Raw genomic sequence first — 24432 nt, forward strand, 5'->3', positions numbered from 1 at the left:
AATTGATGTGAAACTGAGTATGGGACCAGGTAATTTTTGCTGACAACCCCAAAATGTAATTTATTGGAAACTGAAAGCAGGATGTATTTTCTTTTTTACTTTTCTTTTTAAATACTCTTTTTGCCATCCATAGGACTCTGCTTGATAGGGATGTATTTTCTTTAATGAACTAATTATTTGTTCACCATCAGAATGCAGAAATGAGCAACCTTTCAGAGTATAGGTAAGAACCTCATCCCTTAAAATTCACCTTTGCTGAAGAGACCGTCATTTGTGGGAGCCACTTTTATAAAAATGTGTTTAAAATGTGCCCTTGTAAGTGTTCTAATTTTTTTCTAATTTGACCTTTTTCCTCGCTTTATTGGACACATTTAGACTTAAAGTGACTATCACAGAGGGTACAACTTTATAGATCCAAATAATCAGAATAATATAAAAGTTTGGAAGAAACTTTGATTTTTAAAGTTATGGCATATCATCCAAGTATGGTTTTGATTAAGGCTGCCAGTTTTCTAGGAATTGTGGTTTTTGTCAAATGCGTGTGGAAGGCACTGATTGGGGTTCTGGCCTGGAGTTCTGGTTTGCTTTCAGAAAACTGCAGAAACACTCTTTGATGTCATTTGTGCAAATGCACTAACACACCAGGGACAGGGTCAGTGAGGGTGTAAGCGTGTTGGGTGCCCATTACAGCCGTTACTACTGAACATACAGGCATGAACAGTTTAACTGTTTGTGAATGACTGTAATACACGTTTGTTTGTTTGTTAAGCTGCCTTCTCTAAACATCATGGGTTTTACCTAAGCCTTTTTGTGTTTATATTGAACAGATTCTTTCTGTGTGGGTAGCATGGGGATTATTTTAATTTCTCATCTGGGTTTTGCATTCTTTAGCAACATCGAGACTTTTGATTTTCAGCAGCTAATGGATATTGCTCGTTATATAATGACACTTCTCTTTCAGTACGATCAGCAAAAAAGGTTTGGCACGCATGTGTTTCATCAGCAGTTTTTGTTTTCAGGTTGGTTACCGCATTAACTTTCTGTCTTCTAATTTTGTATTTCGTCTTATAGATACGGTCCGAGAACTCCTGTGTCTGATGACGCAGAGTAAGTGGTCTTGCATTCGTAGGATTGCATTAATTACTAGCCTAACCCGCATGCTTCCAGTACTTACCACTAACGGAAATGCCGCAGTGAGCTGAACAGCTAACTGACTCGTGCAGCAAAGCACTCGAAGTTGGAATGCGGAACATATGTTCTGTGCAGGAAAGATGAATGAAAAAGCAACTTAAGCATGATTCTAATACGCAGCTGCTGCTTAAAACTTAACATTTGCTTTTCATAGACTGGGCATGTGAACGTGGTTGTTCTTGTTACGGTTTGGATGCCGGTGCCCCTTCTGAGCCACGGAATTATGAAGAGGACATTCTGCATTTTGCACTTAATTCTTGATATGTTGGGGCTTAGAGTTAACAATGAAGTAGTCATTCTCATAGTCACATTTTTTTTTAAACTAAGAAAATAAATCCTAAACCACTAATTATAGATTCAGAAGCCCACATTCCTCCCAGGTTGGAGTCATATAAACTGTGGGATGCTTAAGACCCAAACACTGGGGTCTCACTCGAGTTCCGTGGCATCGCAAGGGGTCAGGATGTAAGACATGTCTTGGGCTTCCTCCTCTCCCTGCTTCTTGGTTTTTCTCCTCTCAGAGATTCATTCCTCATCCCGAACTTCACGTCCAAATTTGAGAAGAATCTGCACCCTCCCACTTGTGACCACATTAGCACTTTCAAAAATGGGTTCCCTGTGCATATCATTCTGAAACTGATACACAAGGCAGAAGTTTTCCTTGCAGAATAATAACCTTCTCAGATTTGAGTGATTTGTGTTCGGGGAAACGTGATTAATATCAAATTCCAGGACTGGTAGTTTAATGAGGCTGCCGTCTCTCCTCTCTGTAGTGGCCTCCTGGGAGTCAGGACCCTCCGGGGACTGATCATCCGCATGCTTTCTGCCTGTCCTTGCCCAAGCCACAGTTTCAAGCCACAGAGAGAGGAATTTAAATAAGGATATAGTACACACAAACGTCATTTCCACTGATGGCAAAGAGATTAGGGAAAAAAATTAAGTGTTTTCAAACTGCATATTCTCCATGTTTGTGTTCAGGATGTCAGCTCAATCTGGACTCTAAGCCCTAAGCTGTCAGACTCCAGGGCCAAGTTCCCGGGAGCGATCTGCGATGGGTTAGTGGCCTTTTATACAGAACGCTGATGTCTCAAAACCAAATTCAGCCTGAGCTTGACTGACTGCAGAGTCAAGTAGTCTGTGAAACTGAGCCGTGGTTATTACTTTTAAAACCTGCAGTGGCGATATTTAACGTGCACTGAAAGGAGGATTTTATAAGATGCATGGGCAAAACATGACTTTGATCTGGTGAGCAAAAACATTTTGATAGAAGGGATTTATTCTTCATCAATGCAAAGCTGCTGTGCAATTTGCCTAAAATAGATCTCTGGGAAACCCTAAAAGGTAAAAGAAAGGAAGCTATAGTAAAGGGCTTTTGAATCTTGCCTGCACCTGAACACAAAACCTCACCCACAGGAAAACGTAATGATATTTTTAAAGGGGCAAGGATGAGGACTTCCTTCTCTCCTTCTCTAAGTTTACAAAGGGCAGCCCCGTGGAAGAGTAAAGGAGCCTCTTTTCCAGAGCTCTTATCTGGGAATATCCGAAGTGCTGAATTTCCTGCTTGGAGTAGACACGGTTTACGTGAAACTGTGTGAGGAACAAAATGAAAAGTTATCAGGAATTTATTTTTTAAATAGACATTTATACTATTTTTAGTTTATTCCCTTAACGCCTCCCTTTTCTAAAATCTTTAAGGGCAATTATTGCTACAGGCTATATTTATTAGTAATTGACACATTCTTAAAATAGAACCCAATCAAAAAAGGATGTGTCCTTCAAGGAGAATATAGGTCAGGGGCAGACCTGCCACACAGGCAAACGGAGACATTTCTACCTCCTGGCCAGCCAGGAATGTTGCCGTAGATTTACTTGCACCTTCTTGCCCTTTTCCTCGCTCGCAGGCTCCTTCTCTCCCAACTCTTTCCCCAGCGAAGAGGTCTGCGCCTTGGGATCGCCACAGGCATTTTATTCTGAGCTCCCTCACCTTAGACTTGGCCCAGAAACGGTTTCTAGGCTCCCCTCGGGTAATCTGAGCCTCAAAGATGCCAAACCACCCCCAGGAGCGACTCCTGGACTCTGCAGCCGGGGGCCCTTGTCCCAACAGCCCGGGGACATAGGCGTCAAGTGCTGGGAAGTACGGGCTCAGTCCAGGTCACGTTAGTTGTCTGGAAGCCCGGCTTCTCCAGGATCCCCACCCCCACTCCAGACAGACACTTCTTCGTCGGGGAGGCTGAGTCCAACCTCTGACCTGGGAACATTTTCTAATGTGACCCAGCCCACTTCCTACCTAGTGCTGTCACTTCTCAACCGTCTCAGTTTCTTCTTCTTTTTTTTTGCAATGGCATAAAGATATTACTTGCATCTTTGTTGTTTCATTTTTGGCCAAATGCTGATATTTTCTTAATTAAAAAAAAAAAAAACAAAAACCTTGGGACCCTGGGAAAATATAGCACCGGTTGAGTATCATATAAATGAAATGCTTGGGAGGAAAAGTGGTTCAGATTTCGACCTTTTTTGGATTTGGGAATATTTGTGTATACATGAGATATTCTGAGAATGTGACCCAAGTCTAAACATGAAATTCATTTATGTTTCACATACACCTTATACACATAGCCTGAAGGTAATTTTATACGATATTTTTAATAATTTTGTACATAAAACATTTTGGCTGCGTTTTGACTGCAACGCATAACATGAGGTCACCTGTGGAATTCTCCACTGTGGGGTCATGTTGGTGCTCAAAAAGCTTGGGATTTTGAAGCATTTTGGATTTTAGATTTTTAAGTTAGATGCTCAACCTGTACTTTCTGGTACATGAAAGGACAAACAAGAGTTTCTCTTTTTATTTAACTGAGCAGCTTTTGGGCACATTTTGGGCTGAGGTAGGAAGAGCTTCACAGCAGGACAGAGGAAGGCATTAATAATTCTGAAGGCCTGTCCCGTTTTCTCTACACCCACCGAGTGAGACAACCAAATCCCAAGTCCCAAATCCTGGAGAAGGCTGCCATTTTCTTCCTGGGCTCCCAGAAGACCCAGCTCTAGGGCCACCCATTGTGGCCTACACCAAAATTCTGCCCTTTGGAAATTATAGATGGGGCCTCCTTTCTCTCCCACAATCTACCAACCACTTAATGTGATTATTATGTGATTATTAAGAGGGTCCCAGCTCAGAGAGGTTTATGTCTTCTAAGACCTTAGCAAAGATTATAAATTGCCTTAAAAGATGAACTGACTGGATTAGATATATTAAAGTTAAGACTTTTTTTTAACTGTGAGAGGAGGAATGGGATAAATTTTGGTCTCTTTCTGGAAGACCTACTTAAGTGAATTGTGACCCATGAAGTTTAAAAACCATGAGTTAGACTTTTCTACCTGACACATTCCTAAATCTTTCTTAAATGACATTAATAGGTAGTATAAAATAGATGAAAAGCCACAGGCCCTCTCCCCTTTTGAAGTCTGCAGCTTGTTTTTCTAGAAGGTACAGATGCCGAAACCAACAGCACCCACCGAGAGTGTCTGAGGCAACTTCACACCGTGGCTTGTCATATCCCTGCTAACGGAAGCCTCAGATAAGAGTCCCGTGCAGTGGGGTTATTAGAGTATTTATTAGAATTATTAGGGAAGACAGATTACAAGCACAGTCTTCGGTTTTAGTTCTGTTCGGTCAGACTTCAATTGTCCAACATCTGGAGAAAGAGGAGAGGGATCCACATGTTAATGCAGATTCCTTTCGAGTGGATTGAAAGGAAGGTGGGCAGCAGTGCTCTGGGGGTCGTCTTCCTCCAGAGGCTGCCTGCTAAGGACCCCGTTGCATCCAGCGATGCTGCCACTTTTCCCTGTTCTGGCCGTGGGGGTAATGGTTTTGGACATCACTGGGGATGTCTGGAGTTAGTTGGTGTCTAAGTGCATGGCTTTTCCTTTCCTTTGTGTTAAGCTGGCTTCAAAAATGGCCCGTCACCGTCTTATGTTCCTAGCAGTTAACAGCGGGCTTTTAAGGATCCTCCATTTCTTGATTTTTGGACTCTGTAACCTGCTTGGTCCCAGAGCTTGTCTTGCTTTGAAAGGGGGAAAAAAAAATTGGAGGATTTTGCTTTGGTTGCTATTTCTGTTTTATATTGCTGCTTCCGCTTTTGCTGTAACTAAGGCCTGTGTGAGCATCACCCAAAGCCCCTATGATCTTGCCCGACATTTAATAAGCTCCTGCAGGATACCTTAATCATATGCAAGCCTAGCGGTTTTTAAAAAAATTGCTTTCCCTGTCCTTTTCCTTTCAAAAAAAGTAAATTCAGAGGCATCCTGACAAAAATAAAGCAAAATGGTTGTGAGTGTATTAGGACACAAAGTGCAGACTGATTTACATACGTCCTTCTTTACGATTATTATAAAATGCCTTATTTCCCTGATCCCACGATGCCACCGACGCCACCAGCAATCGCAGGTAGCTTTGCAACAAATACAAAGAAATAACCAGTGCACGGTTGTTGGATGATGCAAAATGTAGAAAATAAAATATAAAAGCGGTGCCCAACGTAACACTGCACGATAATCTTTCTGGAAGTGGAAAGACGCCCTCTGTGCCCGAGGAGGCGTTTACCGCGACCCGGTGCCACCCAGGGGCCGCCCTGTCCCCGCAGACCCTTCCCGGGTCGCACTTCCCGTCCTCTCCACTTTATCCATTTATTCATTTATTTGTCGCTCGTTTCCCAATGAGGGGAGCCCGGGGCTCCCGATGCCCTTTTCTGGCTCTTCCGTAAACACATTTTGGCGCCTGCAGAGCAGGTGACGTTGACCCGAGTCGGTGGCGTCGCTGGAGACAGAGGCCGCCTGCGGCTCCTGCGCGGAACGAGCAGGTGGGGCGCCCCCCTGTTCCCACCCGGGTCGGACCCACCGTGACACCGCGGCGGCGCCAACGCCCGGAAGGGGCAGCAGCGTTTCCGGCCCGGCAGCGCCCCCGCGTGGCAGAGCGCCGCCAGTGCGCCCCCGCGCGGCCGCCCAGTGTGGGGACAGACGCGACCCCGGGCCCATCTAGCGCCCAGAAGGGGGCAGCAGCGTTCCCGGCCCGGCAGCGCCCCCGCGTGGCCGAGCGGAGCCATGGCGGGCGCCGACTCGTCCCTCTCGTCTGCTCTCCCCGTCCCAGGAGCACGAGCCTGTTCGACGTGCGGACCGAGGAGGAAACCGCGGTGCAGCCGCACAGCAGGGCCCGCCAGGAGCAGCTGCAGCTGATCAACAGCCAGCTGAGGGAGGAGGACGACAGGTGGCAGGACGTGAGTCCCGGACACGGCCGCGCGGGAGGCGGGTACCCTTGAACTTGAGGCCGCGCGGGAGGCGGGTACCCTTGAACTTGAAGCCTCCCGGGGGAGGGAGCCCCAGGGACACGGTAGACCTGAGCGTTAGGGTTACGGTTAGGATTAAGGTTAGGGGTTAGGGGTGAAGGTGAGGGTTAGGGTTAGGGTTAAAGGGAGGCCAGGGACACGTGTCACCAGCAGGGGGACGGCGAGCAGGAGGCGGGCGACGGGACGGGACGTGGCACAGAGGACGGCTGCTGTTTGAGAGGATGTGCTTGAACTTGGTGACGGTGACGGAAACCGTGACAACGGCCGGCGTGGCAAGTGCACCGGTGCCAGGCGCTGTCCTCAGTGCTCCGCAGGCGGCGGGTCGTTTAATCCTCGCAGAGACTTAGTGTCCCGGGGAACCGGCGACCGTGCCGTCCTGGGTCTGCAATGGGTCCCCGCACCGCCGGGTCGCCGAGTCGCCGGGTCGCCCAGCCGGCCAGGAAGGACCCAGAGGCCGACGAAGGCCCTGAGGTCGTGGGGAGGGGGGGACAAAGCGCCAAAGCGGGAGAGGGAGGACAGGAGGGACGACAGCAGGGACGACAGCAGGGACAGGGATTGTCCCATTTCGTTCCCACCGAGCACTCTCAGGTCGCCATGGCAACTTGACTCTACCGCTAGCCCAAAAGTTAACTTCTCCAAAGTTGATGAGATGTAGTGACATTTATGTCTGCAATATATCAAGCACTTACTATGTGCCTGGCCCCTTATGGCTATTTAGCCCTGCAAGCTTGTGAGGCAGAGTAGGTGCTGTGATCACCCCCACTTTAGAGAGGAGGAAACTGAGGCACAGAGAGACTGAGACACGTGCCAAAGCGCGGAAAAGAGAGAGCTGGTGTTATTCCCACGGCTGCAATCCCATCCGCCTGGCCCGCGTCCTCACTGTTGGCCACCGTGCTGTGGCTGCCTGCAGGGGTGGAGGTCAGGTTGGTAAGGCTCAGGTGAATTAATACACACAGAACCATCGGGTCGGGAAGACTCCAAAGCCAGTTTTTTTTCTGCCTTTACTGCCTCCCGTGAGGAAACCGTGTAAATTAATCCCTATCGTTGTATCGTCAACAAATCTATTCACAAATGTACAGGTCATAAATGGGAAGAAAGACGTTTCTTACAATTATCCTACGAGGCAATTCTCTAAAATTTGGCAACTGACATGAAATATGATTGCATATTTCACACTGGCCGTGTTTAAATAAACGTACTGCCCTGCTGTGGGTAGGGTGGATGATATCTGACATTTCCTGCCTGTGAACCGTTTCTGTCCCACCCAGGCTTACACTGGATCATGTAGGAATGCCCTAGTGTAGTGCCGGGCCCGTGGTCCGTGCGCACCAAACTGAGGAGCAGAAACGGAATTATGTGCCAGCCCGAAGAGGAATATTGTCTCTCTCTCTCCCCCAGGACCTGGCTCGTTGGAAGAGCCGTAGAAGAAGTGCTTCTCAGGACTTAATCAAGAAAGAGGAAGAAAGGAAAAAAATGGAGAAGCTACTGGCTGGAGAGGATGGGACACGTGAACGAAGGAAAAGCATCAAAACCTACAGAGAAATTGTTCAAGAAAAGTGAGTTCTTTCCGTTACTGTTTTTTAATGTACAATATCAGCTGGGTGTGCTATTTCGAAAACATGTTGGTTTTCACAAAGGCTCTCACACCGATATTTACACCCCCTGTAGTAGCTCTTCAGCTCTGCCTTGGTTTCTACCAAGGCCTGTGCAGCTTTCCCGACTGCTGACTTCGTTATTGTTTCCCCTCCTCGGCCCCGTCCTTTAGGGAGCGGAGAGAGCGGGAGTTGCACGAGGCGTATAAGAACGCTCGGTCCCAGGAGGAGGCAGAGGGGATCCTCCAGCAGTACATCGAGAGGTTCACCATCAGTGAGGCTGTTCTCGAACGCCTCGAGATGCCAAAAATTCTGGAAAGAAGCCATTCAACAGAGCCAAACTCGTCCTCCTTCCCCTCCGACCCCAACCCCATGAAGTACCTGCGGCAACAGTCCCTGCCTCCGCCCAAGTTCACTGCCAGCGTGGAAACCACCGTTGCTCGTGCCAGCGTTCTGGATGCCAGCGTGTCCGCAGGCAGTGGGTCTCCAGGCAAAACCGTCCCTCCCAAAGCTGTGCCTATGCTGACGCCCAAGCCTTATTCCCAGCCCAGAAACTCTCAAGAGGTTCTGAAGACCTTCAAGGTAGGACAAGTTCCTTAAGAATAGAACCAAAACTGAACTCCGGCAGTCAGTGGAAAGGAGCACCCTGATTCAAGAAAATGCAGTTGTTTTTACCAAACAAAAGCAAAATGTGTTCACGTTTATAATTGTGATGTTTATGTATCTCTGGAGATTTGGTTTGTCAAAACTCAAGGGGTAGATGTTCTCCTCGACTGCTGTTGTTGATGCCGATGGGCTCCAGTAAGATTGGCAGTCAGGTCATCTCACGAGCAAGGTCTGTTTTCTAGTTTGATGTAATGGCGTGGTCTGTCTATAGTAGTGGCAACAAACCCCAATTTAGTAATACCCTGGTACCTCCAGCTATCTGGAGACACGGCAAACTCCTCAGAACAAAATTTTAGTTGCTTTTGGTTCAAATAGAAGTATACAGAGCTACTCCCTTTCAGGAAGAAATTGATGTCATAGCCAAAAGACGCTCCGACTGAAAAAACATGAGCAACACGTAAGAACATGGAATGTACTTGGTCCTCAGATGAGACAGGTTTTCTTTTAAGTGGAAAGAAACTGGGTTGTTTTATCAATGAATGTGTAAAATAATGTTCCAGAACCGACAACCTTATGACAACCAAACAGCTTTTCACTTGCTCACATGTCAGTATTTTTCCTTGTATCGTGAGGAAGCGCTCAGCCTTCGTCTTAAGTTCCTTTAACTGTAAAGAAAAGTCAGCTCTCCTTGTCCCCGCACACCCGCGAGTTAGTCATAGGAGACAGAGGTGGAATTCATCATGGTCACTAGAAGTTTGGCTGTAAAAAAGTTTCTGTAACTAACCTAACTGAGCACTGTGATGCCGTGTATCGTCCTGATTGAATTTCAGAGGGAACCAAACCATACTTTATGACTTTTGTTTGAGTAACTCTGAATGTATCTTAAAAACCTGTGCCTTAGGCTTTGATAGAACAAAAGAAAGGTGTCCTGGCTGTCTCATCTGGATTGAGTTGAGACCTTTGTCCCCTGAATGGCAGGGGCTGAGTCTCTGTCATTCACAGCTTCACCCCGTGAGCCGGCACAGGTTCTCCGGACGGAGCAGGCATTTAGCACGTGCTTACTGAATAAATAAATGAATTTGTTTCTGAAAAGATGAGCCACTAATCATGCACACACAGGTATACAGGTGCCGATATGGGCTCAGAGGTCCAGCTAAGTGTTTCGGGAGCTTTGCTCCACCTGGGGCTTACGATGATGAATGGTCTGTGGTATTTCCGTGGAGGAAGGTTTGTGTTGAGGTGCCCCAGAACAGGGATAGGAAATACGTTTATTTACCCGGGTATCCGAGGCCTCTGACCACAGACTCCAGATGGCTACTTCCCCTCCTTATGTAAATAGTGCAAAGTGATCATTTAAACTGAAGGATTAGGATGGATGACTTTATGTCAAAGCTTTAGTTCTGAGAACACCCCGTTGCTGGCAGGATGGTGTCGGGACATCAGAAAGAGCATCGTGAGAGCAGGCATGGAGGGACTTGAGTGAGGTCCCCTTAGAGCTGGAGTTCAGTCTTAACTACGTGCTGGTGGATGAACCCTTAACCCATCGTAGGCCGCGTTGGCTGTCGGCCCTGTTGATAGGCTAAGCTCCATCACCGGGTGGGTGGACAGGCAGTGTGCTCACAGGTCAAAGGTGATCTGTAACTAGGATAGTTGTTACCGGCTAATCCCAGGACAGGAGCTAAGGGGTGTGTGAGAGTGTGTGTGTGCGTGTGTGTGTTCTCGTTGGGGAGGGTGGAGGTCGGGAGCAGGGAGTAGAGGTTCAGTGTTTTCCCAGCACGACAGAATCAAGAGTGAAGGAAGATCAAGCGAAATGCCGTAAGTCAGTGTTTTTCAAACTGAGAGTTGCCGCCTGTTACTAGGTTATAAAATCAGTTTAGTAGTTTGGAATCAGCATTTTTTTTAATGAAGTGGAATAGAGTACAATAAAAATAGCATAGCGCATCACATACAATACAGGTAAATATTGTTTTGGGAAACTTCTGTTTCGGTTGTAATAATGGCTCATAGTCAGGTCCACAATGGGTGCCAGGCACTGTTCTAAACTGTACATACATTAATCCACAGAATCCCCAGGACAGCACTGTGAGAGAGATGCTGTGTTTTAAATTTAGTGGTTGAGCACAGAGGATAAGAAATGTGTTGAAGATTCTGTGGCTGCCGAGTGGCGGAGCCGGGACTCCGTCTCCGGTCGTCTGGCTGTAGACTCCCTCTCATACCCACTCAGCATTTTGTCTCAAACTTCAAAACAGATTCCAGATGCCTTTCAATAGACCCAGTTAACCACCCTCTCTGCTCCTCCTTCCTTGCTCTAACTGCTTTCCCTACACATGCATGCAAAACAGAACTATTTTAGTGTGCATGGTCTTTTGCTCTTAAAAAAAGAGAGGTTGTAAAATTGACTAGAAATAGAGATTTATTGTAACACAGCATAGTATCGGGTCCCTGGCCCTCTCTGATAGCTTCAAGAAAAGTACCCACTGCCCTCTCTACCGCCGTGGGGTAACCTGTAAAATATTCCTGATCTGAAGTAGGTTCTGCTTAACTTATACACTAACCAGAAAAAAAAAAAAAAAAGTCAAGATAATGGACTAGCAATCAGAACTGAAAGGAAAAATTACTGTAATTAAAATATATGGCATGTGTTTCTATTTAAGATTCTTTAGTTCTCTATGCTTTAAGATAAAAGCATACCATAAATAAGGTGGACATGAAATGTAATCTAAGGCGAAGTGGCTCAAGAAGGCTGACTACGTTTTAAAGACGCCCTTGAGAAGGCATTTGTAGAAGCCCTAACGTGTAGAACCAATCAAAACATTTGAGAGTCCTTATTTTTTGTTGGACTATGATTACCATTAATAAATGGTAATCTTTTAAGGTAATTCTGAATGTGTTACTTTGTTACTGTCCTTGGTTGGGGTGTAGCATGGTTTTTGTTCATTCTGTTTGTTATAGGTAGATGGGAAAGTCAGCATGAATGGAGAGATGCTTCATGGAGAGGAGGACAAGGAGAGGGAGTGCCCCCCGGCGGCACCTGCCCCCTCCTTGACCAGATCCCAGATGTTTGAAGGTGTGGCCAGAGTGCTCGGGTCCCCAGTGGAGCTGAAACAAGACAACAATAGCATCGAGATCAACATAAAGAAGCCAAATTCTATTCCCCAAGAGCTGACAGTAAGAACCAAGCTTTTTGTTTCCCTCTTTGGGATAATTCCAGGGTGGAAGGATCTGTTTTTTTAAAATAAGTCGATCATGAAAATGATCATTTCTTTCTGTGTTGGGGTATTAGTTTGCGAGGGCTGTCGTAACAAAGCATCCTGAACTCGGTGGCTTAAACAACAAAAATCGATCGTCTCATGGTCCTGGTGGCTAAAAGTCTAAAACCAAGGTGTTGGCGTGGTTGATTCCTCCTTTTTTTTTTTTTTTTTTTTTTGAGACAGAGTCTCACTCTGTTGCCTGGGCTAGAGTGCCGTGGCATCAGCCTAACTCACAGCAACCTCAAAGTCCTAGGTTCAAGCGATCCTCCTGCCTCAGCCTCCCGAGTAGCTGGGACTACAGGCATGTGCCACCATGCCTGGCTAATCTTTTATATGTATATTTTTAGTTGTCCATATAATTTCTTTCTATTTTTAGTAGAGACAGGGTCTCGCTCTTGCTCAGGCTGGTCTCGAACTCCTGACCTCGAGCGATCCACCCGCCTCAGCCTCCCAGAGTGCTAGGATGACAGGCATGAGCCACTGGGCCCGGCTGGTTTATTCCTTCTGTTGGCTGTGAGGGAGTGTCCGCTTCTAGCTTCTGGTGGCTGCTGGCAGTCTCGACTCTCCTGGGCTGATAGATCCGTCATCCCAGTCTCTGCCCCGGTATTCGTGTGGTGTTCTTCTGTGTGCATGTGTGTGTCCAAATTCCCTCCTTCATAAGAACACTAGTCATGCCAACGTAGGGGTCCTCCCTGCTCCAGTGTGACCTCGTCTTCACTAATTACATCTGCAACCGAATTTCCACATAAGGTCACATTCTGACTATTAGGGGTTGGGACTTCAGTATGTAAATTTTGGGAGACATAATTCAACCCATAACTGTGGGATATAGTAGAAGGTAATATAATTTATGAACAAGAAATTACTTTTTCTTATCTTCACATTATTAGTGTCCAGTGTTATAGAAGAATAAACAAATCTTTAAAATATCTTTTTTTTCCTGTTTGTTCAGGACCTTACTAGACTTAATACTATTTGAAAATAGCGGGTGCTCTCTGAATCTGGATTTTTGTCTTTTACAATATACATAACAGCATCTTTTTTCTTATAATTAAGAAATAAAAATGCATTAAAAATAAAACTCATTTTTACTGGCTTGACCTTTTAAATTCAGAGTAATTTAAAGCACTAAAGACTATTGAATGGCCAATCTAAAACATGTAGGGTAATTCAAGTACAGGAGAAAAGAGAACTCAAAATCACGTTATATTTGCTGCTTTGGAGCATAAAACATCGTCGGGGAGATTGTGCTTTTGAAAAACAAACTCCACATGTGGTCACTGTGAAATTGGAACTAACTGATGAAGGGGAACTAACTGCACAGAGGGAAGGAAATCTCCAAGGAAACCAAGCAGGCGGGAGGGGGGAATGCAGGGACCTACCCGACGGGCACAATGAGCACTGGGTGACGGGCACACTTTCAGCCCTGACTTGGGCATTGCAAAAGCCATCCATGTAACCACAAACATTTGTGCCCCATAATACTTTGAAATTTAAAAAGAAGAAAAGCAAATGGCATGATCTGAAAGAAATCATGTTATGTCGGAAGTTTGTACACTGTCACAAGGAGAGCGCCAACAGAAGGTGGCCTTGTGGACTTCCTGGGAGCCAGCGTGACCCTGGGCAGCCTCGAGCTGCAGGTCCAGACGCGTGGGACAGTGTGGGAGTCCCCTCCTTCCGCGCAGTCTTTCCTGGTGAAGCTGCCCGGTTCAGGGTCACATCTAGTTGCACAAACGCTGATGGTTCTGACTAGGTGGTGGCATCCATGTACCCTGTCTGGGGCGTGACACTTGAGTCTCCTAAACTGACTGTGGCAGGGGCTATCATGTTATTTTCTGGGTGGGTAACCACCTGGATAGATCCATCAGAATAAAAGCACGATTGTTAGCTGTACTTAAAAAACACACCGAACTTGGGCTCATTCCTGAAATGCTTTTCACACTCACCCGCAACTTACAACACCAACCGTTTTCCATTCAGACTGTGTCATCCCAAGAGCCATTTTGAAAGGATCACTTCTCCAATAAAGCTCTTCCTCATTTTACTTTCATCTCCATTTTTCCAAGAAAAGCATTTCTTGGCTGTGTCACAGCCAGTAGGCTCCTACTTAAAAAGCAGAATTAATTGGTCGTGGCAAAATATGGTGGCCCGCTTGACACGGGGTGGGGGGCATTTCAGAACCTCCCAGGGATCTGAAACCAGCCTGCCTGGACGTGATTTTCTGTTGCTCATTCATTCGCCCAGTTCTGTGGGGCTGTCAAAGGAATAGTGTTCCTCTCTTTAAATAGTGTCTTTCTTCCGAAAACTGCATTCCCGACAGACACGCTCTCTACAGAGGAGTGGCCTCCCCCACTGCTGAAATGTCACGATTCCTTCAGGGCCAGCTGGAACTGTGCAAAGGGCAGGCCGAGCAGGGGGCAGGAGCACGGACGCAGGACTGAGGCAGAACTGCAGACAGGGCGGCCCGAGACCCCGGGGGGAAGGGGGTTAGTCAGAGGGCCAGACGGGGGCTGGCACGGGGACTTCTGCATGGCATCGTGTCATCTCTTTAGTTTCCTTCTACCTCACCTTTCTCATCTGGAATTCTTGGGACCATCACTTTCCTTACTTTAGAAACAGATCCTAAGTTAAGTTAGGAGTTGTTGTTTTTTTTAATACTTTGGCTATACCTGTTGATACCAGCAAATTTCAAATCATCCTCAGTCGAACCACCGCTATGGTAATGAGACTGTGATAGCAATTACCTTGCAGAGGTAATATTGGCTTCTGTGAGAAAATCATATCGTAGCACAAATGCAGACTCCTAGAGTACAGAATTGGGAAAGCCTTTGGAGGTTCTTCCAAGCTGAGGACTAACTGGTCCCACTTGGTGGCAGAAAGGCTCTTACATCTCCCTCAAAGCTGCCGTGTCTTCCTGACCCCCTGTCCGTCATGTCTGTATTTGAATGTCTTCTTTCCTCGATGGTACCAAGGACCCTCTCCTAAAATACCTACGGTGCTCCACGCTCTAGGCCAAAGATCAAACTCCACCTGAACAAGTTGAACTGTCTAAGCCTGAGTTTGTATGTAAGTGTAGTAATAATAGTGTCTGCATCACAGGGTTGTTGTAAGAATTCACGTCTGTGGAGCAGTTAGCGTGATGTCAAGGTGGCTCATAGACCACAGGTAATGTTGTCATACAACAAACAGGAGAAAGGAAGTTATGATACATTTTTCAGAAGCCCAAAAAGGTGACAGGTGTAAAGTTTTTTTTTTGATTAAAGTAAGATTGTCACAATTACCATCTTGAACAGCTGAGAACTTCTTATCAGTGGGATGAATTCCTTGTAGGCTCCCAGCTTAACATTTTAGCTGTTCCAGTTGTAATTCTCTAGGTAACACACAGATACGAGCAGCTTTTTCCCGAAGACAGTTGCCCTTGCGGATGCTCACACGATTCTTCCGGCAGCTCCTTTTGCTTCTCCTGTTGTTCGTTCTTCCCCAGTTCTGGCCCTGCCACCCAGACTCCCCGACTGTAGACCACCTCGCTCCCACCAGCTCAGCTCAGATGCCATTGCCGTGTTCCCACCGCGGTCCGGCATGTTCCCACCCACTCTGTGGCAATTCTCCCTCGTTGCCCAAGCGCCAGACTGAGCTGCTGGGCATCTAAACCACCTCATCTCCCTTTCTCGAACCAAGTAATGAGGTAGGTCTGTTTTTCCCATTTTGAAAAAGCTATAGGCCTTCTTCTTGAAAATTCAGTATTTTTACTTATGTTTTCTGATCCGGGAAAGCAGACAATCAGATCTTTCTTGCAACATTTTATTTTGCAGGGTGGAAGGCATTTGAGTAGGTGCTGTTTTCCTTACAACTGAGACCAACTGCAAATTCCTTTTAGATGTCAAATGTCAGCAAACATTTCTCTAGAAACTAGCTTTATCCATCTAGAAGTAATTGTAAGATTGTTAGATTTCGTGCTCTTTAAAAATCATTAAAGATATTCAAACACAGATGTGTTTATAGATGTCAAGAAAGCATACACCTGGAAAAATAAAAAAAATTAAACTTGGTGTAATTATCCAGTTACCTGGATCAGAGCCTCATATTGTTGGTTTGAAAAGTTTAGAGCAAAAAAAAAAAATAGTTTAAGGCATGGTGAGCCTTATCCTCCATGAGGATCCCTCCCTCCTCCAGGGGCGGTGGGTGTTTGGAGGTAGGAGAGTGAAAGGAGAGACACGTGCCCTTCGTATGTGGCACATGGGTGACGGTGCCAGGACATAAATAGCCTGATTTTCCAGGCTCATGTCCAGGTAAGTTATTCAGCACTAGAGCCAGGAAATCACTCTGAGTGACAGAACAGTTGCTCAGGAAGGGACCTGGGACATCACTCGTTCCCACCCACAGAGGATAAACCATCAGTCCAAGCCCCTCAACTTGCGTTAGAAACAGGGGCACCATCCACACCCCGGGTCTCCGGACGGTGGATGCCCTTGTATTTCTAACTCATCTTCCAGTGTCGCCCTCTGGGCCAGTCAGACAACAGGATTCTAGTGAACACGAGCGGCCAACTGCCAGGGAGGTTTTGTGGCTGGACCGCGTCTCTCAAGCCAGAACTGCCACCTCCCACCGTGGCCTCGGGGCTGAGTCGGTTGGTAGGGCACGCGGGCCAGGCCGGGTGACATTCCCAGTCAGGGGGAAGCCGGCTCCTGGCCGGGTTCCCTGCAGCCTTTCTGTGCTCTCATTCATTCCCGTCCAGGGATCTGTTTTTATTTACTTGTTTTCATTCTCGAGAAAGTGTTACTGACTGGAAAAGGGAAGGACTCTCCTCTGTTAAGTTGTAACCGAAGAAAAATCTGAGTAAGAAAACGCATTTTCCAGCAAGGCGGGTTTGTTTGAAACAAACCTCCGAGTCTGGCAGGACTGGTTAAAACTGCCAGCTTTGAATTCATTTCCTCTGAAGCAGTGATGTGAGTACAAAAGTGACACGCCTCAGGGTAGAGTACCCAGACATAAGTTAACTAAACTGGCTTGGAGGATTTCCCTGGATTACAGATGATCTTATGGACATTGCAGAATACAGAAAACTATGAAGAAAACATTAACCACCTATTACCCTGCCGCTTAGAAATGAATAGCGTTAAGGTTTTTAAAAATGTGTGTCCTTCTCTTTTTCTCAGTATATTTTCAAATGGGTTCCTGTTATTTAAATTGCTTGTTTTTTCCTCTTAATTTGTTCTGAATACTTTGCTAGCAATAGCCTGATTGCGATGACTAGTGTACATTTAAACTAAGCTTGAGAATATAAATTCCGTAAATAATGCACTTGGTGTTTGTTTACCTAACGAGGATTAGGTATCTGGCCCCTGCCCCCTCGGACCCTAGACCGGACAGGAAGCCCTGGGCTGGACTGTCGACTGGGGGCAGCCTGGTCTCCTGTCCTGAGAGATTCCAAGGAGTTCTAACCTTTGCAGGATAAACGAGTGGGACAGTCCAGGGACCCTGACAGCACTGCCAGTCGTAGATGCGGCAGATGGTGACCACGGTCACTGCTGTTGCCACTGTCATTTGCCACATCAAACGCCAGCACGTAACCTTTAAAGCATCATTTCAAGGCAAGGTAGACTGGGTTATCCGGAGTTCAGTATGTGAGTTTTGAGCCATAGAGAAATGCATTTTCTAGATGCATTCAGAAATACAGTCTTGAAAGTAGAAGTTCTCCGTTACTCACACATAAGTAAGATGTTTCTGGAATGTGCTGTGCCAGTGAACTCATCCTTAGTGAAGTAGTTAGTGCTTGATGATCTTGTCTCCCTTGCTGTGTACTCTGTGTCTGAGGGGCTTCATGAATTATCCGACTTCTTTGATCCCCAGTGGCACGCTTTCCCCATTTTAACACCTCTACATCAGAATTTGTCTTTAATCAATCGTGTGTTATATTTAACAGACAGCGTGTTTCCTTTCTTAGTAATATCTAAAGTAATATGACTTAAAATTGATGGCATTTTAGATTTAATAAAATATGTTCATTTCTTTGTTCACTTTGGGGCTGGGGAGGCTTTGGCCCTGTTTTGTAGTTATTTGTTTCTAGTTATTGGAAAGACCAGTGATCTCAAGAGGACCATTCATCAATATTTTACTACGAATTTGTTTCCCAGCCTAAGATAGTTTTCCATAATCTAATCCATTTGGGGGAAAAGCCAAAAATCAGTATTTTTGCCAATATTTTACATATTAGCATATAAAACAAAAATACTATCATGTATTAATATTCTATATATGTGGCAGAGCACTTTAAATCATAAAACCCAAATTATTCTCTTGTAATGCTAAACTGGTTGACCTTCAAATGCTACCACCACCTCACTGGTTCACACAACAATGTAACACACACACATAGATAGTTTTATAACTTAAATATAATAAAATAGACTTCAGTTTATTTAACTGTTTTCACTCATTAAGTCTCTTAAAGGGATTCAATTCAGGCTTGTTGTTATATTAAAAATTACAAAATCCATTAAATAATAATAGTGATGCATATTTCCTGCCTAGGGTTTTAAAAGCACATTTTAACGTATTACATTCTTCCAGAATTGACACATGGTTATCCATCATTAGAAAGTGCCCATCTAATTATGAGAAGTTCAAAACTCTCCTATCCTTCAAAAGAAAAATCACATTTGTGCAACTAGATGCAATTGTAAAATCTTAGAAGCTTGAAAGGTTTGTTGCTTAAAATTTTTTTGTTTTTAAAGAATTCAGTGATGGTTTTCACCAATCCAATGCATCAACTTTAAAGGCCTTTCATTTTCAGAGGCAAATTTTGATTTATGGGTAAAATATCTGCACTTATGAGAGACCAATAAATCCATAGCTTCTTGAGAACCCATGGGAATATTTTATGAAGTATTTCATAATGCCTTTTCTGAAACCAACCTTAGCCTTTATCTTAAAACCTTTTAAAATGTATGAAATACTTCATACACACTTTAAAAATTCAACTTTAGCCCTTTACAAGAAACTTCAAAAAAACACAATAGTTATTAACTTGTTCTCTTTAGTTGTCAAGGCACATCCTAGCCAGTATTTAATTCAACCTTTCATTTATTCTTAACAAGCAAATATCATGATAGCAGGAGAATTTTGGACTTCATTCTATAGTCAAATGGCTCCCTGAAAGACAATGTGAAATGATATTGAATTTGTTTTCTGATTGTGGAAGCAATACATAGTCAATGCAGAACATTTTAGAATATATAAAATATATGTAAAGAGAAAGAAGAATCATCCACAATTTAAGCACATTAAAAACAATCACAGTTAATATTTTGTATTTCCTTACTGTTTTTTAGTATACATTTTAATATATATATTAGCAGATATATTTAGGTGTATGTATAGGGATGTATATCATCTTATATATGTAGACATTACTTTATATACAGTTTATATTAACATTAGATAACAAGTATTTTCATATATCATTAACTGTTATACATCATCTTATTTTTTTATAATTACATTCCCTTTATGAACGTACAGTAATTCATACAACTATTCCCCAACTGTTGGATGTTTAGAATGTTCCAACTTTTATTACTATTATAAAATTCCATCAAGCATAAAACGGATACGACTGAGGTACTACCGAGAGTAGGAGAGAGGAACAAGGCATAACAGTAATAAGCGAGGTGCTCCCGAGAGAGGGGACATGATGGAGATGTGCCATGGGGACAAGAGAGTGAGACCCAAATCAGAGAGATCCGTCAGAGGAAGAGCAAGGCCGTAGACGCTGACCTTAGTCCTCACTGTAGAGATGGAAGGGAAGTGATGGATGTGAAAACTATCGGGTCAGAAATTTGGCAAATGATGAATACTCACGAGGTCTGAGTCAAATATCACTTCAAAGCTTAATCTGTGCTGGGAAAACTGGTGCCAGAACCAGAAATGGCCGTGGTTAAAGGTGGGACTGGCATGTTGAGTGTTGGCCACATCCCCCGGCCCGGGTGGCAGCCGAGCTGAGCTGAAGCTTGGACAGACTGTCACAGCCGGAGGTGAAAGCACAAGTCACAGGTAGAGGAAGTGCAATGGGGACTCCATGGGAACAGGTGATTCAGCACATGCAGAAGAAAGCTGGGCCTCATCGAAATCTTTAGGGATGACCCGCATCTTGATGGAAGGAAAAGGATTAGGAAACAGTGAGAGAAGAGTAGGCTGAGAGAGAGAGGGGAAGAGAGAAAGGAAGAGAATGAATCAGAGCTCCAGCGATAGTCATTGGGAACCCAGGAAGGAAGAGAACTTGAGGAATAAAATCCACAATGCTGCCCAGGTGTGGTGGCTCATGCCTGTAATCCTGGCACTCTGGGAGGCCGAGGCGGCAGGATCGTTTGAGCTCAGGAGTGTGAGACCAGCCTGAGCAAGAGCAAGATCCCATCTCTACTAAAAATAGAAAGAAATTAGCCAAACAACCAATATATAGAAAAAATTAGCCAGGCATGGTGGCGCATGCCTGTAGTCCCAGCTACTGGGGAGGCTGAGGCAGGAGGATCACTTGAACCCAGGAGTTTGAGGTTGCTGTGAGCTAGGCTGATGCCACGGCACTCACTCTAGCCCGGGCAACAAAGTGAGACTCTGTCTCAAAAAAAAAAAAAAAAAAAAAAAAACCATTTGAGAACCTTCAAGGAAATAATTTATTCAAAGGGGAAAAAAAATCTCTTTTTCAGGCAACCACTGAGGAAAGAGAAGCGAATGGTCGAGACGATGAGGACGACAGTGGGAATCCCAGAAGAGGGAACACAGAGCTTGACTCATCAGGTTTGTCTCATAACAGACGAGTTCTAAGGCAAATCGTGATAAATCTGAAGATATCGTGGAAACAGAGTCAGGAATTTTTTCTCCTGAGCCACAAAAAGGTGGTTGACGAGACTCTGCCAGGGGTGTGGCTGTGCTGCCACCCGGAGGCTGCCCGGGGAAATGCGACCGTGGGACTCACGCTGCTATGGAGATAGGAGCCGGGCTTGTTCCAAGTGACCCAGTTCTGTTCTGTTTCTCGAAAGTGTCTCTCTGTGACCATAAAGGATATTGTGTCTTCGCATGTAAATAACGCTAAAAATGGAGGGTCACATTTTCCACACAGTCACAGCAGTAGGTGAAACATGGATCAAAAATATATCATAAAAGCACGTGCTGCAATGATAAAGCCCATGAATAGTCTGGAAGGATAAAGTCCTACCACGGGTCTGGACAGGGGGTGTGAACGTGCTGTGTCCACTGTGTAGGGAAGGGGACCCACTGCTCCCTGAAGTATCGTCCCTCAATTTTTTTTGTTTGCTGTCTTATCAATATTTTTAACATATTTCTTCTTTCGATAAACATTAAAACCTCTCATCCTCTTCCAATACCAAATTATTATTATTATTATTATTATTATTTTTGAGACAGAGTCTCGCTCTGTTGCCCGGGCTAGAGTGAGTGCCATGGTGTCAGCCTAGCTCACAGCAACCTCCAACTCCTGGGCTCAAGCCATCCTCCTGCCTCAGCCTCCCGAGTAGCTGGGACTACAGGCATGCGCCACCATGCCCGGCTAATTTTTTTTTTCCATATATATTTTTAGCTGTCGGTGTAATTTGTTTCTATGTTTGGTAGAGATGGGGTCTCACTCATGCTCAGGCTGGTCTCCAACTCCTGAGCTCAAGCAATCCTCCCACCTCGGCCTCCCAGAGTTCTAGGATTACAGGCGTGAGCCACCGAATTATTTTTAAATGTCATTTTAAAATGAATTTAATATCATTTAAAAATGACAGCATATGTTTTTCCAAGCTAGATTGTGCCTCCACATTTTGATACGCCCCCTCCGGGGGTGACGTTTCCGTCCCTCTAAGGTGTACCTAACTCTTCTCTGTATATCAGGGAACGCTTTATTTTCGTTGCATTGTATGTGTGTGTGTGTACACATACATGTACACACACACACAGATGTGTGTATGTCCCGCAATCCTTAACACGTTTCAGTTAAGAAACTGTGATGTGCAAAAGGAGGACGGAAACGCAGAAGGAAGGGAGTCAGGCTGCCACTGGTCGCTGGGGTGGGAACCCCCTGCCGACCTTTCTCTTCTCCAGCCCGCCTCTCACAGCCATCAAGTTCTACCCGTCAGCATTTTGTTCCATGTGATGTTATTCAGGTGTAAACGGTAACCTTCACTAAGAACTGAAGTTTCTCATCGTGGGGTTCTTTGATGTGTCCCATGCTGCGTGTTATTTTATATCATAAAAAAGCCTGGAGAATTCCAGCATCTCAGGCTCTCCGACCCCTGTCCTCACTCTGCAATCCGGCCTCTTGCTGCCGGGACAGGCACAGACCGCGCTTCCTGGCCTTGCAAAGTCAATGGTCCTTGACGCAGTTTTCTTTTCCTTCTTTACGTTTCTGGACGTGCCGCCTCCTCAGAGCCGCGGCACTTCACGGCGACGGTGACCCGCTGCAGCCCTGCCCTGGCCCTTGTGGACTTTCCCCCCAGCCCCCAGCCCAAGAACGACGTGCCAGAAGGAAAAGACCAGAAGAAACCGGAAAACGACATGAGCGGGAAGGTGGAGCTGGTGCTGTCGCAGAAGGTGAGGCGCGCGGTGGGGCTGCGGGCGGACCCCCAGGGCCCCTCGCTGCAGGGCCGCGGCCGTGGTTGATCAGGAAGATGCGTTTTCTCTTCTGGTATTTACCAGATCCTGAGTATTGGACGGGGGGCACCACACGGCCCCGCCTGGGAGCTGAGACCGGTGCGTCCGTGGGCAGAGCCCCTGCAGAGTCTGTTGCCCTGATGCCTGTCGCCTGTGTCAGACCCCAGCTCTACTAAAAAATAGAAAGAAATTAGCTGGACAGCTAAAAATATATATAGAAAAAATTAGCCGGGCGTGGTGGCGCATGCCTGTAGTCCCAGCTACCCGGGAGGCTGAGGCAGGAGGATCCCTTGAGGCCAGGAGTTTGAGGTTGCTGTGAGCTAGGCTGACGCCGCGGCACTCACTCTAGCCCGGGCAACAGAGGGAGACTCTGTCTCAAAATATAATAATAATAATAATATTTCTTTGTCAACAGGCAAAGTACTTTGTCTTTAATGTGTTTTGCATGCGTTTTGGGGGTTAATATAGTGTCTTGAGAATACTGTCCCTTAACAGGTAGTATTGCCTCATTTAGTACTCACAGAAGAAGATTTTTTTTAAACTATCTTATGTGGAACACCTCATTTCCTGACATTGCAAATTCAGTATCGTGTGGTAGTAGGAAGAGAGCATGTGATCGGTCAATAAGAAAATGAGAGTCAGTGGTGTAGACCTCGAAAGGTGGAAATACTGTCTTCTGGGCTTGGAGAAAAGCGATCATCACATTTGTATACTCTTATTTGATTTCTCTGAAAAATTGCCTCTCTATTAAAATAGAAAAGCATGAAAGCATTCTAGGGAAGGAGCAAATAAATTCCATTTAAAAGTTAGACATTTGTGCTTATTGACTTCTGCAATCGTCATTCATCCTTAAGTTTTATTTCACCTGTTCATTAACACCTGTGACATCCGTGTCTGCTGCCCCTTGTCCAGGTGGTGAAGCCAAAATCCCCAGAACCAGAAGCAACCCTGACGTTTCCGTTTCTGGACAAAATGCCTGAAACCAACCAAGTACATTTGCCAAATCTCAATTCTCAAGGTGAGGAGAAGGAGTTGTTTTATTTGAGGTCTGCATGTTCTGCTGGGCCCATCTGTAGTAAAATATGATTTAGTTTGGAGGAAGATGACGTCGTTTATGTTGACGTTGCTTTGGTCAAGGTGTTTGCCAGGGTCCCTGATGGCTGGATCGGTAACTTCAGGACGGAGGCTGGGCCTGTGTCCTCTCTTCCTCCAAGACAGGAGCTCCAGCTGCCAAGGCCATTTTGTCATTCAGGCACTGTAGGGACAGTAGGGCCTCTACCAGGGTTTGGGAGCTTTAAAAAGTTTCATATTGTCCCCAAAATATAAAAAGACAGTTACAAAATCAGAAATCAATAACTTTAATATAAATCTTATAATCTTAATATCATGTCAATTTCCTTGTCAATTCTGCTCTTCATGAATGTCTATTTAATTTGACAATGATTTTGAGGATGTTGTATTTTTTTTTTTACGGCCTAATAATTCCTGGGTGTGCATGATGAGGACTGAGAAATTGTTCACTATCATAAATTCAACATGTTACTCCTAGCCCAAAATTTTAATCTTCCCAAAAATTCTCTATAGCAAGAATATACAGGGTGCCCCAAAAGTCACCATACACAGGGAAAATCAGAAATTGTAGCTAAACGTACCTTTATTTACAAAGTATCCATGACAATATTTTACAAAAATTTCCCTCTGTATGGAGACTTTTGGGACGCCCTGAATCTATGAAACATGTGTACACATACACAGACATACATAAGACTGAGGATTTTTAAATGCTTAGCACATATATAGTGAGGA

At 45.2% G+C, this 24432-nt stretch overlaps 1 protein-coding gene across 8 annotated transcripts in view; it reads left to right on the plus strand.

The window, feature by feature from the left end:
- The window catches only part of LIMCH1 (LIM and calponin homology domains 1), a 235436-nt gene that overhangs the window by 182143 nt on the left and 28861 nt on the right, over nucleotides 1-24432 (plus strand). For 5 of the 8 annotated variants that reach the window (XM_045531728.1, XM_045531727.1, XM_045531724.1 and 2 more), the window contains 8 exons: nucleotides 1072-1107; nucleotides 6335-6461; nucleotides 7929-8086; nucleotides 8296-8704; nucleotides 11681-11896; nucleotides 20682-20772; nucleotides 22403-22566; nucleotides 23539-23644. In XM_045531728.1, coding sequence (XP_045387684.1) covers nucleotides 1072-1107; nucleotides 6335-6461; nucleotides 7929-8086; nucleotides 8296-8704; nucleotides 11681-11896; nucleotides 20682-20772; nucleotides 22403-22566; nucleotides 23539-23644 — 1307 coding nt within the window. The remainder of the gene's footprint in view (nucleotides 1-1071; nucleotides 1108-6334; nucleotides 6462-7928; nucleotides 8087-8295; nucleotides 8705-11680; nucleotides 11897-20681; nucleotides 20773-22402; nucleotides 22567-23538; nucleotides 23645-24432) is intronic. The other 3 variants (XM_045531723.1, XM_045531722.1, XM_045531726.1) reach the window with 1 other exon arrangement.

This window comes from Lemur catta, chromosome 19, assembly GCF_020740605.2.
Source record: "Lemur catta isolate mLemCat1 chromosome 19, mLemCat1.pri, whole genome shotgun sequence".
Taxonomy (NCBI): Eukaryota; Metazoa; Chordata; class Mammalia; order Primates; family Lemuridae; genus Lemur; species Lemur catta.